General features: G+C 44.7%; 2 protein-coding genes and 1 long non-coding RNA gene across 11 annotated transcripts in view; 2 read left to right on the plus strand and 1 right to left on the minus strand.

The window, feature by feature from the left end:
• Positions 1 to 4,142, plus strand: part of DZANK1 (double zinc ribbon and ankyrin repeat domains 1) — a 32,334-nt gene extending 28,192 nt beyond the window's left edge. For all 4 annotated transcript variants that reach the window (XM_039528652.1, XM_039528655.1, XM_039528654.1 and 1 more), the window contains 4 exons: positions 1,524 to 1,604; positions 2,952 to 3,079; positions 3,578 to 3,652; positions 3,951 to 4,142. In XM_039528652.1, the coding sequence (XP_039384586.1) occupies positions 1,524 to 1,604; positions 2,952 to 3,079; positions 3,578 to 3,652; positions 3,951 to 4,116 (450 nt within the window). In that variant the 3' untranslated portion in view covers positions 4,117 to 4,142. The remainder of the gene's footprint in view (positions 1 to 1,523; positions 1,605 to 2,951; positions 3,080 to 3,577; positions 3,653 to 3,950) is intronic.
• BIRC5 (baculoviral IAP repeat containing 5) lies at positions 3,410 to 7,402 on the minus strand. Its single transcript, XM_039528658.1, has 4 exons — positions 7,175 to 7,402; positions 6,938 to 7,047; positions 5,195 to 5,312; positions 3,410 to 4,913 (listed from the first exon to the last, which is right to left on the minus strand). The coding sequence occupies exons 1-4, from the start codon at positions 7,358 to 7,360 to the stop codon at positions 4,830 to 4,832; spliced, it is 498 nt and encodes a 165-aa protein (XP_039384592.1). The 5' UTR covers positions 7,361 to 7,402; the 3' UTR covers positions 3,410 to 4,829.
• On the plus strand, positions 5,271 to 18,480 carry LOC120400225. 6 transcript variants are annotated; one of them, XR_005595616.1, is made up of 6 exons: positions 5,271 to 5,343; positions 5,968 to 6,069; positions 8,715 to 8,772; positions 10,061 to 10,148; positions 10,564 to 10,676; positions 17,594 to 18,480. It is a non-coding gene; the product is annotated as an uncharacterized LOC120400225 (long non-coding RNA). The 6 variants fall into 6 exon arrangements; XR_005595618.1 differs by having other exon boundaries at positions 8,715 to 8,751; XR_005595617.1 differs by lacking the exons at positions 5,271 to 5,343; positions 5,968 to 6,069 and adding exons at positions 7,348 to 7,443; positions 8,528 to 8,558.
• Positions 18,481 to 19,246: the final 766 nt, after the last annotated feature.

Genomic DNA, 19,246 nt, shown 5'->3' on the forward strand with positions numbered 1-19,246 from the left:
ATGCTACAATCTGTGAGTGTAGGAAGGATACTGGAACTGCCAAAGTGCTAATGCTAATCGATACAGCCAATGGAAAAACTAGGCTGCTTTATTTTTTAACATCTTCCAAATGCATTGGTCTAGGAGAACATTTTGGAAGGGAAAGGTAGAAAATAGTCAAATTTGGTTTAAAAAATAAGGATCGTCTTTCCTAAATAGGAATGGTTGGTTGGCATGTATATATTTTTGCAGAAGTTGGATTTAACCAAATTTCCCCCTACTCTCTGAAAAAAATTTTTTAAGTAGATAGCCTTCATTTTTTAACCAAAGCATTACTGTCTGGACATTATGCAAGTAGCTTAATGAAAGTATTTTGGACACATTCTTCTCCCTTTGAAGTGAATGGTAGCACTCCCATTGGAACAGGATCAGGTCCAGAATCTTTGTCACAGTTACAAATTGGGAATGTTAATGCTACAGATGTGTTATGGAAACCTTTAAAGGCAAGCCACCAGGGACATGTGGTTACATCATCTATCCAGTGGGGACAAGAGGAGACTTGCCATGTTATACTGTAAGAAATATAACACGAGTAACTGAATTTTCAGGGCTTTTAAAAAAATAAACGAACAAAAAAACAGATAACTGATTTTCAATGCAAAAATGAAAACACTTCCAGTGAATTACACCCCAAATAAAAGATCACATTTCTGCAAGCCCTACTTCACGAGAACCTCTGTGTGGCAATGTGCTGGGGCCACGATATGGGTTTTACACGCGAAAGTGCTTCCTTCACTCCCTGCTATTTCATAGTCTCTCCTGGGCTTAGCACATACTGAGGCTCAGCCGAAAGCCACTGGGCCATAGATCTAGGGAAACTATGGGGTGAAAATAATTGTATAGGCTAATCCCGTCATTGGCTTGAGTTTGCATGACTCTGAGGCCTAGTAGGATTTCCCACCTCTTCCTGTCCTCATGTCACCCATGTACAGTCCAGATTTTCAGGCTGGGTGATGGAGTTTGGCTTAACTGAACAAACACAGTTAAAAAGCAAGACTAGCAAATCACAAAATGTATTTTGTTAATGTGCTTTGGCAATTGGAGTTTAGTTTTATTTGATAAAACTTCACAGTATGCTAGTAAATATTATGCAGTGTATTTTGTAAAAATGGGAAGTCAAAGGCCCTGAATTGTCAAAGATACTAATGTGCTTAACCTTATTATCTTGAGTATTTATTTTATTTCAGTAGGACTACTCAGGGTGGTAATGTTAAGCACATGTATAAGTTTACAGGATTGGGACCTTAGTAAAATGACAGTTGACGATAGCACCCTGCTGTTCAATATTGGCTCAGAAGTGGGGGGAGACAGCCTTTTTTTTGTAGAAATTGTGTGGGATTAGTGAGGTTCAAATGCCTTAGATGAATAAGACCAAATTCTGCCCTCAGCTACATTTGCACTACTCTGCCACTGTGAGTTCCCTATAATCATATTTGTACTTTGTGAAACGTTATCGAGTGGTGTTGATTTCTGTATTTTCACAGCCTGAGGCTAGACAGCTCCTGAAAGAAGTGGGTCCAGCAGGGGAAGGAAAAATTTCATTGGTAGAACAATTGCTTGATGAAGTAAGTTTAAAAAGATAAAGTAATTTCTAGTTCAGGTTTTCAAGACACAGATCCAGGCCCATTTTCCATTTACTTCATGAACTTTAGTCCTGCTTTCATGACTTATAATAAGAAAAATAATAAACGTAAACCCACAGAAATTGTTCTAAGGGCAGATCACTGCAGTAGAGCTTTTAGGCCTAGATCCTCAAAAGTAGTTAGGCTCTTAACTTCCACTGATTTCAATGGAAATTAGGAGCCTAAGGAAACGTCTACACTAGAAATGCTACAGCGGTACTACAGCAGCTGTGCTGCTATAGTATAGGCACTTACTACAGCAATGGAAGAGGTTCTTCTGTCAGTGTAGTAAATCCACCTCTCCACAATGCGGTAGCTAAGTCAACAGATGAATTCTTCCATTGTCCTAGCAGTGTTACACTGGGGTTTGGAGCAGCTTAATTACACTGCACACAGCGTTTTACACAGCCCTAAACGATGTAGTTAAGTCAGCCTAACTTTGTACTGTAGACCAGCTCTAAATATTTTTCAGGCCTTGGGCCTTACTGCCCCCAGTATTAAAGAAAATTAACATTTAAAGAAAAACCAAACAGGAAAATCTGTTTGCATATATTCTCTTCCAGAATTGATAATGAACAGGTATGAGTTTGCCCTGATCCCGCCAAAAGCATTGTAGTGAGGGAAAAAAAGTAACCTTTTCTGTAACCATTTTATGGGTTAAGGTCAAATCCTTAATAGAACTGCTGCAAGCCTGCCCTACGGTAGGGCATGCACCATGACTCTATGGTGATGTACTACACAGTAGAATGCAAGGAGAGTGAGAGCTTTGAGGTGAAAGCAGGTTAGGGAGTTCTCCATTGGCCAAATCCATCATCACAACACTACCACCACCTCTGCCTGGAGCTGTGGCCACAAAGCAGCTGCAATGGGTGGGGAAGACTTTGACCTTCTCTCCCGCCTAGTTTTTTTTAAATATGGAGATACACTTATGGAAGGGACCTTGAAAAGTCATCAAGTCTAGTCCCCTGCCTTCAAAGCAGGACCAAGTACCATCCCCCCCCTCTTTTTTTTTTTATTTTTTGCCCCAGATCCCTAATGGCCCCCTCAAGGATTGAACTCACAACCCTGTGTTTAGCTGGCCAATGCTCAAACCACAGAGCTATCCCTCCCCTGACAAATACATGAAAGTTGAATTTTCCAGGTTTGACTGTTTCTGAATGTTAAAGCAGATTTGAGAGAGACTGTGACAGTACATGTGACAACTAAAGCTGTGTTTGTTCTATTAAATCAGGGGAGGCAAGTTGAAACCTGTATAGCTTGTAATAGCTAGTGCTCTTCTGCATATTCCAGGGAGCTGACCCAAACTGCACCAACAGTGAAGACCGACCTGCTTTAACAGTTGCTGTCCTAAACAGACATGATGCAGTGGTTCCAGTTCTTGTCCAGAAAGGTGCTGATATTGACCAGCAGTCAGGACCGTAAGTAAGCAATTTCTATCCAGAATCCTCTATAGAACTTGACTGGCAGAGGGACTTGAGACTTATATTTCACCAAAAGAGACGAATCTCCTAAAGTGACTGTGAATCAAATTTTCAAAACCAAACAAAACCACCCACACTTGCAAACAGGTAAATCAACAGACAACTCCCCCTTTTATTGCTTCACTTTAGTTGGCCAGCTTTGAAAAATGTGGCCCCATATTTTAGCCCTACAAAGCCTCAATCCTCCTCCTAAGCCTTTCCCCTCAGTCTTCCTGTCACTGGTACCTTCCTTCTCCCCCTCCCGCCATGTTCTCCTACCCCACTCTCAAAAAGAAGATAGTCACCTCACCGGAGACTACATTTGTTGGTCCTTGATTTTCCCACCTAGTTTGAGGCAATTGATACACTAGTAGAGATAAAACATTCCTCTAAATAGCCATGACTTCCTTTTTAAATCATAGAAATTAGAGTGCACCCTGTTTTCCTCCCATACAGGCATAACAACACTGCTCTTCATGAGGCAACTTTGCTTGGATTAGAAGGAAAGAGATGCATCAAAGTCTTGTTAGGGTAAGTTCGGTGGCATCCAGCCCAGATCTGGGCTATGTGTAAACTATATGCATCACACAGAAGTGATCAGTAACAGGTATGGGCTTCATCCTGCAAGGAGCTGAGTGCCCTCAACTTATGTTGACTTAATAGTGTGCTGTACATGTACAACAGGACCCAGGGCCAGACTGATATCATCACTCACATTACAACACGACTAAGCATCAGAATCTGACTTTGGGATTTACTTTTGAATTATAGTAATTTGAAACAGATTCCTTTTCCAAAGTAGCTTGAGTAGTCTGTTCTTTATTTACAGCTGTAATGCAAACATTAAAAAGAAGAATGAAAAAGGCTTATCAGCATATGACTTGGCACTGAAGACTGGGAATGAGGAAATAATTTCATTGTTTGCCAGTAAGCTTGGACAGGGAATGCTGGACAAACTGACCAAGCCCAAGAATATCAGTCTGACCATGGCTTGATTGTAGCTTTCTTATCCAAGGTGGAGCTGGATGCTATGTATGTTTGGAAGAAAGTGGATTTTTTGTTTTTAAAAAAAACTGCATCGCCAAGGCTTTTTTTTTTTTAAACTGACTCCAAGGGGCTTTGAATCAAGCAAGTAGCTGACACCTTTTGATATCAAAATCACAAGTAATCATCTTATACTTAGAAGAACTACAGGATTGAGCCCCAGGAGAGTAATTGTGCCTTTAAGATTAGGATGCTGTTGGAAATATCTTAAATGGATCATTCACCATTTCTGCAGTGGTGCCCCTAAGACAGCATTTACTGTGATTAACTTATTTCACATTTTAAAATAAAAAAAATGAATTATGTGAACTATTCTAATAGGAGAGATTATTAGACTTCACTACAGAATACTCAGTTTGAGCAGTTAAATAAATCATTGTGCATGAAGTTTCCTTTAGACATTTATTTGTGTCAACATGAGAAAATAATTTCAAAGGAGGTTTGCGGAGTCACGTAAGAGATTTAGGAACACAAATTTCAATAGTAGTTGCAGTCCTAAATGCCTTAGGTGATTTTGAAAATCTCCCCCTTTGTTTATAAGTATATATCCCTTTGGATCCTTGCATGAAAGGGACCTGAACTACTACCACCGCCCAGGCACAAAGAGGCAACTCTAGAGAACATATATACAAGCCAGACACTACACAAGGCAAGTCGCAGGGGCCTAGGAGACCAGCTTCTCAATATCACGACGTGCATGCTCTGATTCTTCCTTAAACGCCGTCACTTTCTGAGAGATTTGCTTTTTCTGGAAAGATCAAAAATAAAATTCCTTCAGCTTACTACAGGCAGTATCATGCTCAGCTTGGTGGGAAAGGACAAGGTACTACAGCTCAGCACTCCCCCCCAGGCTGCAAGGTGACATGCTGGCTGGCCCAACATCTGTCAGAGGGGAGAGTAATGAAGAAGTGTCTCATTGGCAAGGAAGCCAACTACCCAGGAGGCTACCTAACAGGTCCTAGGACTGGAGGCTACATTAGCCTTTAGGATTAGAGGACCTAAAACACCCCAATTCTGAGCTGTACGTACAGTCATGTTTCTCATTCGTTCCTTGTCCAGTTTCAGGAATTCCTGCAGTGTCAGGTCAGCAAGGTTCTTACGGAGGGAGAGAAAAGCGCAGCCAGAGGAGTGTTTCCTGTGCTCATCTCTAGGAAAGGGAGACCAGGCTCATGTTAAAGGTACACAACTGTACTCCAGTGCAAAGCATTTCAGTAGTTACTTGCTTTCACCCCATCCTCTACTACAGCAGTTCTCAAACTGGAGTCCTTAGAGACTGCCCAGGAGGCCCACAAAATGTTATGAGCAGAGGCATGTGGGGTCCTGCTCATGGAGTCAATGGTTTGATGCAACCCCTTCTGATGGCAGGGGGAGCCATCAAAATGTTCACGGGCCCAGGGAGGGAGCACCACCTCCACCTCACTTGTCTGGGCTGGGGGAGCAGGGGTACACAATCAAAAATTGCAGTGTCACTGCACAAGAGAGATCTCCCCCACCATCAGAAGGAGTTGCCTCACAGCCACTGACTGCATGAGCAGGCAACAGCTAGCCAAGGAGAGACACCACTGCTCTGCCCTGCTACATCAGCTCTACATCAGGTAGCAGGACCAAATGGAAGGCAGAAATCTGGCAGGGCACATCTGCAGCCCCCCCCCCCCCCCATTGCCTCTGGATAGAGGCTGCAGTAAGAAGCAGGCACACCCATCTCACATAGCTGTAAGGACTTATACTTTTTTTCATAAAGCATTGCCAACAGTACATGTTCATATGAAGTACACACATACTTTTGTCAATCCGTTTATCAGTTGGGAGTCCATGATGAACACTGCATTTGAAAAGGGGGCTGTCAACAAAAAGAGTTTGAGAACCTCTGCTCTACCGTATATCCACTACTCGCAGAACCACAAGTGAGTCACTCCCCAATCCCACACCCTGCGATACTGAGAGATACCAGCATACTGGTATTTTGCTAAAACGCTCCACCCTTGAGGTTCAGCTGGCATTTCAATCCTAAAGTACTTTCCTCACTCTCAGCCATTTCAGTCTCCTCAGGGCTCAGTCCCCAGTCCCAAACCCATAGCAGCTGGGCTATGGGTTCAGGAAACTATTTAAAAGGAGCCTAGTCCTCTGTTGGGATTTCTATTAAGAGAAGTAGAACATAACTATCTCTCACTTGGCATGAGTGAAGAGCAAGGTCCTGGAGGAGGTTAAAGATAGGAGCATTTCAGTTGCTGATCAGTGATGTGCTGTCTTGAATAGTATGGTACTCTGGCTTCACGCCCATATTTAGCTGACCTCTGTGTTTGTGACTTTCACACACTCCCAGAGGGGGAAGCTATTGTGAGTCCTACAGTGGAACTCCTTCCATGGAGGTCCAATAGACTGGCTCCACTCCTGAGTGAAAATTCAGGTTACTTACTGAGGACACAGAGGACATCAGTTTTCCTCCTGATACTTAAAAGAACATTGGGTCCCGTTACCAAAGCAGCCCTGGGGCAGCAGAGGCTCCTTGTTCTCCTCTGAGGAGCATAAATTCAATACATAATCCTGCATTTGTGCAATAATCAGGGGATAACTCACCCAGGAGGCACATGCTGGGTAGCTTCAGCGATGCAGTTAGTAGTTGGCAGTGTACCACACGTTGCCAAGAAAATGAAGGCTGCCATGGGGCTTTTTGGCATCCCGGTTTGCAGGGGTCTATTCTCCCCTATTACAGGCAGCCCCCGCGGGCAGAGTGCAGGGCTATTGTGCCCCCCCGGGGACTGGGATACTTACACGGGGTCATCCTCAGGCTCCCAGCCTTCCAGCTCCTTGAAGCAGAAGAAGCACTGCACCACATCGGGCCCGTTCTCGCTGGGGCAGTGGATGAATCCGGCTGCTGCCATCTGGAGCGGGGGAGAGAAAGACGGGATCAGCGAGACCGCCCAGCTCCTTCCCGCCGGGGCTGACGGCGGGCAGAGCAGGGGCCCGGGGGGAGGGGGGTGCCCAGCCCCGCAGGCGGGCCAGCCTCACCCGCTCCGGGGTGCAGGCGCAGCCCTCGGTGAAGGGCCAGCTGCGGTAGGTGGCCAGGCGGGTCTCGCTCAGGTAGAGCTGCCAATCGGCGGGCAGGCGCGCGGCGGCGGCGGCGATGGTCCCGGGGCACTTCATCTTCAAATCCTGGCGGGGGCGCGCGGGGGTTGCCGGGACTGGGCGCGGCATGGCCGCGCACGCGCGCGGGGCACCCTGGGAACTGTCGTTTTGGGGTGGCCGCGCGGGCTGGGCCGTTATAGCGGCTGCCCCTCGTGCGTGAATAGCGCGTTACAGAGAGACGGGGCGGGAGTGTTGACGGGCGGGGATATAGAGATAGAGGGGGGGTGGACGTGAGGGAAGAGCTATGGGGACATCGAGGCCATGAGGGTTGGGGGTCGAGGCTTTGGGGGTGTTTAGATGAGGAGGGGCTGTGGGAGGTGTCAGGGCTGTGGGGTTGTTGACCTGAGGGGATGTGGGGGTGTCAGGGCTGTGGGGTTGTTCACATGAGGGAGGGGCTGGGGAGGGGGTTGGGGGGTGTCAGGGCTGTGGGGTTGTTGACCTGAGGGAGGGGCTGTGGGAGGGAGAAGGGGGATGTGGGGGGGGGGTGTCAGGGCTGTGGGGTTGTTCACCTGAGGAGGGGCTGTGGAGGGGAGGGGCAAAGGGGTGGGGGTGTCAGGGCTGTGGGGTTGTTGACCTGAGGGAGGGGCTGTGGGAGGAGAAGGGGATGTGGGAGGTGTCAGGGCTGTGGGGTTGTTGACCTGAGGAGGGGCTGGGAGGAGAAGGGGATGTGGGGGTGTCAGGGCTGTGGGGTTGTTCACCTGAGGGAGGGGCGTGGGGGGGGGGTGTCAGGACTGTGGAAGAAGTGTTGACCTGAGGGAGGGGCTGTGGGGGGAGATGTTGGGGCCATGGGGGATATTAGGGGTGTCCGGGTTGCGGGAGTGTTGACAAGTGTCCGGGCAGGGGCTGAGGCACTCTGCCCTGAGTGGTGGTGTTGCCCTGCTTTGCCCCAGCCCTGCTGTGTGGTAGTTGGGGGAGCAGGACAGAGCTCACCCCATTCTGGGAACGGCATGAGCAGTGATACAGGTGGTGAATTGCATCTCCCACCTGTCAGTCTGAGCCTGTAACTAGAAAAGGAATGTCTGGAGTCAAAGAAGATGGGTTTGGATCTGTGCTGGGAGCAGAGATTGGGCCTTTACAGGGAACAGACACAATTAACTGTGGCCTAAACAGAGACTGGGAATGGTTGGGTTATTACACTAATTGAATCTATTTCCCTATGTTAAGTTCTCCTCCCACCTTCTATGGGCCATCTTAATTATCACTTCAAAAAGTTTTTTTTCCTCCTGCTGATGATAGCTCATCTCAATTGATTAGACTCTTCCTGTTGGTATGCATACTTCCACCTTTTCATGTTCTCTGTATGTATAAATATCTGTGTTCCATTCTATGCATCCGAAGAAGTGAGCTGCAGTTCACGAAAGCTCATGCTAAAATAAATTTGTTAGTCTTTAAGGTGCCACAAGTACTCCTGTTCTTTTTGCAGATACAGACTAACACGGCTGCAACTCTGAAACAAACAGGTGAACGCTCAGTTGATCCAGGTTTGACTGCTTCTTGCGTTTTACTGAGCACTATTATTTGTTTTACCATCATGCCTAGGAGCCCGTTACAAACCAGGACCTCATGTTTGGCACTGTACAAACAAAAATACAGTCCCCACCCCAAGAGGTTTATAATCTAAGCATGAAAGCCAGTTTTGTTTACTGCTACCTAAAGATGAAAATTTTATATTATAATTGAGGCGGGCTTGACACCCCTGTATAGCTTGTAGTTACTAGTCTCCCTCTTCTATACAGTCCAGGGAGCTAATCCCAACTGCATCAACAATAAAGACTGACCTCAGACCACAGAAGTCAGGGAGGGTGCGGGGGGTGTGTGGAATTGTGGCCCGTTTGGGGAAAGGTTGCTGATAGGCTGGCATTCTGACTGAAGCTTGATTAATATTCTCAGGTATATGATGGTTGTGCTAAAGATGAGGTGTGTCTCTGAGGAAGTTGGGATATATATTTCTGTTAGTCTTAACTTATTTCCTTCTGTTAGGTATGCTATGCACAGAGCAACCTTATCTGACGCACAACGTGGTGCTTTTGTGTATTAATTCATATGTGCTGGCTCCCACAGAGTAACACTACAAAAGATGGTGGTGTTGCTACTGGTTTTAAAAAGAACAATACAAGCTGTAGCTGTCCAAGTGTAATAACTGCCTGCTAAGATCAGTACTGAATTTGCATAGTAAATTAGCTCTGACCGGTATATTCTGCTTAACTCCTTATTTAATGTGAAAAGCAAGCTTTTATGGAAAATATGCTGTAACTTTAATAACAGGTATTATGAGGTACTCAACCCCTTAGGCTAATCCTTAACAACTCAGTCCAAAGGGAATTCTGTTTTGTGAATGTTTACCACAATTGGCAGATGAATAACAGCCTCTGTGTGGGTGTCTGCAATTCACAAGAAATCAAAGGTTATGCTGTCTCTTTTTTCAGGGAGTTAGTCAAACCCTGTTTCTCAGTTCCACTTAAACTCATTATAAATACACCTAGATATTACACAACTATCTTCATGAAAACTTTCAATGTCATTTACATGATGTTTGTTCTGGATCATCTCAGGATTTTATGGCTGCCATCACGTCATGTAGGCAGTTGCCATCTTTACTCATAGTGTTGGACACACTCAAGTAGGGTGAAATCCTGGCCCCTTTGAAATCAATGGCAAAACTCCCATTGCCTTCATAAGGCCAATAATGTTTGGCTCCAGCCTGAAAGTTGAGCAGGAAAATATTATTTCTTTGTCATGGGCTGACGATTGTCTTTTTTATTCTGTCAGGGCAATGAACCTTTTTTGCTGGTTCTGTTTCCAGATTGCCATGAGGGAGAATACTGTTCAGTTGAATGACTGCTCTATCAGTGGTGTGGTAAGATTTTATAGTGATCTGTTGTCTTCTGCTATTGCTACCATGGGCTTCAGACACTTTCTATACTAGCTGCTTCTTCATAAGTCACGATGGTAGACTGATTCCCTGCAACGGAGGAGAGAGAGGTAGAAGTCTTGTAGTGAGTCTGACTGATCTACAGAATAAAGAGCTTTTGATGTTCAAAACTCTATGGTTGCAGGTTACCACAACAGACGGGACCATTGTGATCATCTAATCTGACCTGCTGCATAACACAGGCCTTAATTAAGTTTTTGAAGTAGAGCCTATCTTTTAGAAATATATTCCATTTTAAAGTTTTCCAGTGATGGAGAATCCACTACAATCCCTGGCAAGTTGTTCCAATGGTTATTACCCTGTTAAATTTGTACCTTTTTTTTACTCTTAATTTGTCTAGCTTCGGCTTCTAGCCACTGGATGTTGTTATGGTGAAGGGGAAAAAAGATGCCTTCCTTCACCATTATAGTGTCCACAGTTACATGCTGCAGAACTCTTCCAGGTGATTAAAAGGTTGGTTAATCATGTCTCCATTTGATATGGGGGGGTTGATTTTTTTCTCACTGGGAAGAATGTTCATGTTACACTGCAGATAATAGCTCACGGTGGATCTGAGTGATATCTCCTGCTGCTGCTGCAACAGAGCAGTGTCTCAGGGGGACAAATGCCAAGTAGTGTGTACATTTCAGCTAGAGCTGCTCATTGATGCTGTGGTGGTGCTGGGGAGGGGCCTTGAGGCAGATGCACAAGGGAGCACTGTTGCTCAGTCTTTAGAATTTTTGAGTACTTGATTATTTGACCGTATAATTGTATTATTGATGCCTAAATGACCTTTTTTCTGAGCAAGTACCCAGGTTGTGCCTGCAGTTACAATGATTGCACATACAAATATAGAAGTGCAACTAGGTACACATTTTTACCTATGGACTTTGAGTCTTCATGTTTATGCACACACTACGGAACAGGTTTTTAATTCATAGTGCACTGAACTTGCAAATTAATATTATAGCCAGGTAGTACCATGTGTCTAAGAATAAGGAGCCCTTGATTGTTTCTCCTTAAGCGGAATATCTGGTATCCAGCCCAAATTTTCTGAAATATTCACTAATTTTGGGTGCCTCAATATTTGGGTGCCCAACTTGAGCCCCAAGGGCCAGGATTTTTGGAGGTGTAGCACAACTGGCTTCAGATGGAGCTGTGGGCATGTTTAGCACATCTGAAAATCAGACTATAGGTGTCTCAAAACATGTATTGAAAATCAGAGATTACTGCTGAAAATGTAGGCCTTAACTTTGAATAAAATTATTTATTTCTGCAAAGAAATCAAAACTACTTCGTCCTTCCCCCCTCCCCCGCCTGTGTCAGAAAGAGTATGTCTGTAATCCAGATTCTCAACATTCATTCCTGTGGATGGAAATAGATCTACTTTAAAGCAGGCTGCACTGTTTTTTAACTTAGATGTCAATCACATGGAAGAAAATGCCTTGTTTGTCTCCCCCCAAATCGTGAGTGAATGATGGCACAATCAAGGTTTGGAATTATTCTACTTACGAGCTGGCCATTCTGCTGTGGCGGGAGAGAGGGTCCTCTGGTATGCTATTTCTTGGATAATGCATTGACATTTCAGGTAGATTGTGCTTTTGGCATAGAACCCATTGCAGTAATTGTGGATATTTCCTCATCTATGAGCTTCAGCAGCTCTTCACTGCAGTTAGCCCAGGTGATCAGCAGTTGGGTTAGCCTAGCCGATGTGTGAGTGGCCACACTGCAAAGCCATACCCAAGTTACTGCACCCTCACTGGTGCTACGCTCACCCATGTGTGTCGCCAGGACTGCCCATGGTTCTTTGTGCTGCAGTAAGGTCAGCTGCTCTTTTATTCTTTCCCAGTGAATTGTGTGAGAACCTGTCTGTCCTTTTGAGAACATGGAATGGGAAGGCATTGGAGAACTGTCTGCACTAAAGTGATTTACCCTGTGTCCTCACTCCAAAGTGGGCTGGTTGCCAGCCCAAGTGAAAGTGGAACCTGGCCTTTAATGAACATCCCCAGCTGTGTCAGATTGAAAGTATAACTAAACTTGTATGAGGAATTTCTGGGTGGTCAGGAAGGGGGTTAGAGAGCCAGCACCAAGTAAGAGCCTGGACTAATTCTGCAGTGAAGATATGTACCCTTTGAGGGTAGTCTCTGAGTCTGTGCTCCTTCAGGCTTCGGTTTTTGTGCTGATTATGCAGGCCTCATATTTTTCCCATATAAACTTGTTTTCCAGCTTCAGAAACAGCAAAGATGGAGAAGTTCTTAAAGGGCAGCTCCAATCTGAAAAGCAACTATGTAAAAGTGGTGCTATCTTACTTAAAAACATGTTCCCATTTATAGTCAAAGCTTCTGACCTTACTAACTAAATAAGTTTGCTACTTTTTATTCCTGTAAACATTCCAGAGCCAAGAGAGTAAACTGGATTGTATTTTGGTTTGTGCATCATCAGTAGAACAATTAGCTAAGTTTTGACTGCAGAATTTTTATGGTTGGTAATACATGAGCCAGAAAAAAAAACAACCTTCACTTTCAGATGCCAGGCTGAGTCTGCAGGACTGGCAGTTAAAATCCATTGTTTTACTTGTAAACTGAACCAGTTTGGTCAGGAAATTATGGAGACATATCAGACATGGAATCTCCCCCGTGTGGTCATTACAATGTCACTTCCACAGTAGTCACAATCTAAGGAAAGCTTGCTTTGTAGGCTGGGATTATGGTGGGGTGCTAGGGTTGTTGTCCCTTCTTGATGCTACAGGAAAAATTACGTAAAATCTGGTGTATTCATTATGAAAGTGTGGTGAGGTTCAGTGGGCAGCAGCCTGGCACACACGAACATTGAAGTTTCTTAGTTCTCTTGAAAGGACAAGGGAAGCCAGGTGGGGTTTAGTGGTCACATTATGAGGTCTGGTTGATGTTGATGCAGCCCCACATACCCCTGTGGGGGGAGGGGTGGGGGGTGTGTGTGCACGCGCTTAATACCACAAAGACAGCATTCAGGGATGCCTGCTGCCAGGTAAACCCAAAGAGTGCCATTTTTTAATATCATGAACAGGGCTTAGACCCAGAACTTTCTGATTGGCCATCCAAGATTTTATACTTATCAGTCATCAAGATACAAGTATCATCTGAGTCAACAGCATGTGTGTTTCAATACACGTGGAAAGGTTTCTTTTGGAATATCATGATAAATCCCATCCCTTACAAGTGAATAAAAAGATGCTACTATAATCTTATAGTAGCAAGAATCCACAATAAGTGAGAATGATTACTGTGATCCCACTTTAAGATCTGAATAGAACTGTGTGACTTAAGTCTCCTAAAGAGGTTTTCTTCCTGTCCACTTCAAATGGATGAAGTGATCTGATGACAGTACAAAACTTGAACATGTTTCATTTTAACACCCCTTACAAACTAGACATTAACAATTTGTAATTGTATTCTCAGGAGAGAGGACAAAGTCTCCTGACAACTGTATTTACCTCCAGGCCAGGCAATAAACTAGCTGAGAACATTTTTTTGTTACTAGGTGAGAACCTGGCTTACTCAGTTAGGAATAGATGAGCTCCTGTAAACATTGTTCTTATAAATACATTATACACCACAGAAAATATTACAAAGGAAAATAGTCATTAAGAAAATGTAGTACAAATCATATGGAGGCAGCATTATCTGGTGGGTGGAGCAGTGAACTCCATTAGTTAAAACAGTGCAACTTCTAAACGTGACTTCTATGTGACAACAGTTGTATGTGCAACTATAAAAGCGAGCAGTCTTATTTTGGTTAGCTTCAGTCAATAAGTAATTGACTGAAGCCATACCAAAATAAGAGTGTCCACAAAGACTTTTGCACTGGTTTAACTAAGTTGATTTAACATCACATTTTTAATTAAACTGGTGCAACATCTGTGTACAGACAAGTCCTAAGTATTTTTACAGAGCCCAGCATAATGGGACTGCTGTCTCAGCTGGTGCCTCTAATGCTACTGCAATAGAAATAATATCAAACCCAGAAATAACATGGACTATTAAAAGCATATCTAGGGCAAAGTTTAACATTTTTGACCAACACTTTTAAATAACTGTAACACGAAGAAAAAGAAGAGTTTTATACAGCTGGGTTGAGGAACTTTTCACAGCACTTTGCACAATTGTATGCTTATCTCTCTGGGGAAAGCTAATTACTTTTATTCAATATAAAAAGACATAGTGCTTGTACCAGCAACCACTGCTGCAGGTCAAGTTGCAAAGCACTTCCTTTGTAACTCAAAATGCAGCCAAAAGTCAGAAAATACAAATGTTAGGGTTAATCGTGCTACTTATGTGTATGCATCAAATTAGCCTTTAAATACACGCTCATATGTTATTTTAGATTTGTGAGTATCTAAGGCTGTAAGGAAAATGGTATTTGAAATCCTATGTGATTACATGACTAAAAATCCCATTGTAAATGCCTACATGCAAAATGATAGAATGAAAGTTGCATGTTAAACCTTAACTTTCTCATTTCCTGACTTTGGAGTGCTTCCTTGTGGAATCTTAACTATACATTAGCTTAATGTTTTACAGCAAGGTTGAAATGTTCAAAGCCGACTGGGGCATTTAGCCACATAACTCAATGGTATTTGTGGGGCAGAATCACCTAGTTGGCTTAGAAAAATCTCAATGAGGGGTGCACTGTACGGGCCTAATCATGCAAGCCCTTTCTCCCATGAGTAAGGACTAGTGAATAAGAATTTTGTGGCTCAAGTCCTAAGGCCTTATCTATACAGCAACATCTCATGGAATTTGTATCCAGTTAATGGTGTGGCTGGCTCTAAACACGATTTGTGTGACAGCAGAGAGCATGGCTAACGTTCTGTGTAGCCATCATGTGTTCATGGTGTTTTGCTCCTCACAGGCCTATGCTGCCATAGGGTTGTCTCTGTAAACAGTTCAGCAGGCTGCTTTTGTGCAATATGGACAGGTCCCCTAACTGCCTGCGTAATGGGTTTGGACAGTCACATCCTTCTTTGCCCCAGCTCTCTGTAGTAGGACATCCCAGAGCACATTACTGGTGATGCTCTGTGTTTGTCCTTAGGCCATTCAGTCCTTCCTACAGCAGAACGAAAACAGGCACAAATCCAGTTTTGGGGGGAAAGGAGGAAACATTTTTTTGTGTCAGGTTGATATATTTTTTTAAATGACAGCTATTAGAAGCTGCTCATTGGTTTGGAATATTACTAGTCTTGGTGGAAAGGGATGAGTGACCATAGTGCACGTGAGGTGGGTGATGCAATTTATCCTGTTAGTCTGCAAACAGTCAGAATGCTCCACCATGTATGTTTGTAGTTGTGTAAAGTACATGTACACACAAGGGACATAGCATTATATCAGGGGTTCTCAAACTGGGCATCAGGAGCCCTCAGGGGGTCATGAGGCTATTACATAGGGGGTTGCAAGTTGTCAGCCTCCACCCTAAACCCCACTTTGCCTCCAGCATTTATAATGGTGGTAAATATATGAAAGAGCACTCAGAGGCTTGCTATGTGAAAGGGGTCACCGGTACAGAAGTTTGAGAACCACTGCAGTATATGTACCAGACTTTGCCAGTTCCCAGCCTTGTTTGTCCAAAGAATAATCAGATTCCTCTGTCAAGGTGAAGTGCCAAGCATGATTTTGCCCAAATTATTTAGTGCCCAAAGAATTATAAAACAATCTCTTTTGCCTACCCTGCTCATCTTATGTTGCAGATCTAGATTCAAGATGACCCAAATGACATAGGTAGTTTCCACATCATGTAATATTAACATACACACGTAAGGCCTCTTAAAGATTGATTTTTCTCCTGTAGGAGGAAGGTGAAATTTGGTTATTAGTCACAAAGGTAAGTTTGCTCAGCTGAATTTGGCTGTAATAAGGTGCTGGTTTAGCAACTGGAATTGCACAGTCATTCTAGGGCTCAGTGGAGCTGCAACTGTAATTCAAATTGATGGGGTGTTGGTTTTCTAATCAGTGATAAGATTGCTTGGCAGTTAAATGGCTGAGGCACAAAGGAAAGGAAAGCTCAGTAGTGAATAGCATGTGTTACTTACACTCTACCAGAGGGCTCTAGCTATTCCAGAGAAAGCCAGCTGCCCCATGGAAATTTGTGTGGGTGCTTGTTTTCATACGAATGGTCTTGAACGGCAAAGAGCCATTTGGAAGTTCAGGGTCCCTTTTCCATTTATGTAAGGCCTTTTCTACACTACAAAGTTTTGTCAGCCAAAGCTGTCTTTGGCCGAAAAAACAGGGGACGTGACACACTACAAAGCTACTTTCGGTGTCAAAACTCTGCTGTTTTTCCGACAAAATAAAACTACCTCCATGAGAGGCATAGAGCTTTTTGTAGCAAAACTAAAGTGACAAAGCATCAGCATAGACACTGCTGTTTGTATGGTCGACATAACTGGCTTCCACCAGTATCTCACAATGCCTGGGGTGACGGCTCTGCTCACTGTTTTGATCTCTGCTGCCCTGCAGGCATGTGCCCCTCCAGAGCTCTGGAAAGTATGACAGCTGACCCTGCTGCTCCCTTTGGGGAACAAAGAGCAAATCATTAATGGGGAATGCTGCAGTTCTGCCCTGCACTAGGAACACAGGGGCAGGCAGACAGCTGCTGCAGGGAGCGGGGGTGGGGGGGGGGGAAGAGGGGACAGACTGCTGTGCTGCATTGACATTCCTCAGCATGGGGAGCTGAGCTGAGCTCACAGCGCTGCTCAGGATGTGGCTATAGGAGAACTCTGAGGGAATCACGGAACCATAGGTACACAGACAGGCAGAGCAGGCTGTTTCAGGAGAGACTGCTGTGCCATGCAAAGCTAGGGGATGACATGGGGGGGGTTCCCCTCACCCTGCCTCAGGGTAGGATGGTCGGTCAGCCTGCTGTCTCCCCCACCCCAGACAAACTGCTCTCCTCTCCCTCCCCCACCACACACCAGTTGAAAAGTGGCTGGCAATCTACTAGGATGCCCCTGGAAGGATGGGATTGAGAAACCTGCATCATGTGACGCTGTACCTGCCCCATGAACCATTGCAAACCCTTCCCAAAGCACCTTGTGGCCAGCTGCTACCCACAGTGCACTGCTCTCTGTGTCTGATGCAAGAGTTTGTGTCAGCAGAGTGCATCCACACTAACAAGGAGCTAGTGTGGACATGCAACAGCAGCTTTAATTAAAGTGCTTTAATTAAGGCAGCATAACTTTTATGGACAAATTTTTATAGTGTAGACAAGGCTTAAGATAGATTCAATGTGTGAGAGGACAGGGGCTTATTTTGAGGACAGGAAATTGGAATCACTCCATAGTACAACCATAGCTGGTGGCTGGGGAGACAAATGGTTAACATTCTGGGATGTAAAACTTCCTTTTTTTACCTCTTCAGGTGGGTCCTCTGATGACAAAGAATCCCCCCTTTGGACTCCTGCCCCCTCAAAGGCCTCATGTTGTGGTGACAGGCTGTGCACAGCTCCCTTGGAACCCATCAAAACTGCACCCTAGAGAAGGAAGTGCTTCCCCGGGACTGGATATGCTGCCTCCTCAGTGCTGCCAGCCTAGGGCCCTGACCCTGCTCTCCCATAGTGCTCCATTATAGAGCCCAGCCCATCATCTCTAAAGGAAACTTCAGTTTAATCAGCTTTTCTGCATTCTCCCTGGTTAGCTGATAAAACAGAAGCAGCTGAATGTTGAGACATTATAGCAGTTTGAGTCACAAGTGAAAACAAACTTCATATCCTATAGAGCCATGAATCCAAACTTACCCTGAACAGGTACAACATGAGCAGAATGGCCCCACCCACCTACTTTAGACTCAACTGGGACGGACTTTCATGGGGCTCGAGGGTGCTTCCATTTCCATGACCATTAAGTGCCAGTGGTGTCTTGCTAGACTGCCTGCAAGAGCAAGTTTACTGCCAGTTCTGGTGGCATCCTGCTTTCACACCAGAAGAACATTATGATGCAATATGAGACCCAAATTACCAAAGGGGCCATAACAAGGTAGCACTTTGTGAAAGGGACTTTGTGTATGCATAGGCAGCCCAATAGCACACTGCAGAGAGTATATTCATCGTGGTAATCAGGTATCTCATTTTAACCCTACAGTTCTGGGAGTACAGTAAACTGTAGGAGCCAGGGGCAGAATTTAGACAGCTAACTGGCTGACTTTACATGAACTAGCAATATTTGCAAGTCAGAGAATGTAGCCATCTCTGTATTACCACCTATGCCTACACTTCACTTGCCTACAAAACTGCAGAGGAATCTATTTTACGTATTTGTCCTCTATTGGCATGGTGTCTGAACACTTCACAATTGTTATATATTTTGCTTAACACCACCCCGGTGAGGTATGGAAGTGCCACTACCCCCAGTTTACAGATGCGGAACTGAGGCGCAGAGAGGCTAGGTGACTTGCTCACAATCAGACCGTGAGTCTGTGGTAGAGCAGGGAACTGAAGCTGGATGATCTTCAAGTCCTAGGCTAGTGCCCTAATCACTGGCCCATCCTTCCTCTCTAGGACGGAGTGCAGTTGTGCACGTACAAAATTAAGGGCCGCTTGAAAATCTCACTGCATATTTTGTCTTAAAATCCAAAGAATCATTTCATTTCCATGGTTTATTTAAGATACTGCTTGATTTCATCATAATCAAACACTTCTTGTGTTGTCTTCTGGAGAATGTGGAAAGGGCCTGTTAAGGCAAGATCCTCTATGGCCTTTATGCAGTTGTGCAATAGAGGGAAGTGTAAGGAGTCCTCCCCCCCACACACACCCTGCTTGGCTTGTTGCTCTGTCCCTGCTCTCCTGGGGGGTACATGGTGCCCTGGAGGGAGTGAGAAGCGGTGTAGCCACAGAATCTCCCATGTACAGACCACGAAAAACATGCTGTACTAATGAATGAAAGGCTGTAGCAGGGTGCGTGTTTCTGCTGCACACTGGGGAGTTCCACAAGGCCATAATGAGCCATTTTGGAATAGCAGAAAATACTCTGCTGGACATGTTTGATTCTGCATGACATCAAAGAAAGACGGTAGAAG

Source organism: Mauremys reevesii, linkage group 3 (assembly GCF_016161935.1).
Source record: "Mauremys reevesii isolate NIE-2019 linkage group 3, ASM1616193v1, whole genome shotgun sequence".
In the NCBI taxonomy this organism is placed as follows: domain Eukaryota; kingdom Metazoa; phylum Chordata; order Testudines; family Geoemydidae; genus Mauremys; species Mauremys reevesii.

What these genes read in the sequence shown, in the direction of transcription:
- BIRC5 (XM_039528658.1), bottom strand. Translation starts at nt 7,360, where the DNA reads ATGCCGCGCCCAGTCCCGGCAACCCCCGCGCGCCCCCGCCAGGATTTG. An exon ending in GCGCCTGCACCCCGGAGCGG is followed by an intron (nt 7,048 to 7,174) that starts GTGAGGCTGGCC and finishes CCCCCGCTCCAG; the next exon opens with ATGGCAGCAGCCGGATTCAT. An exon ending in AACGAATGAGAAACATGACT is followed by an intron (nt 4,914 to 5,194) that starts GTACGTACAGCT and finishes TGATCTTTCCAG; the next exon opens with AAAAAGCAAATCTCTCAGAA.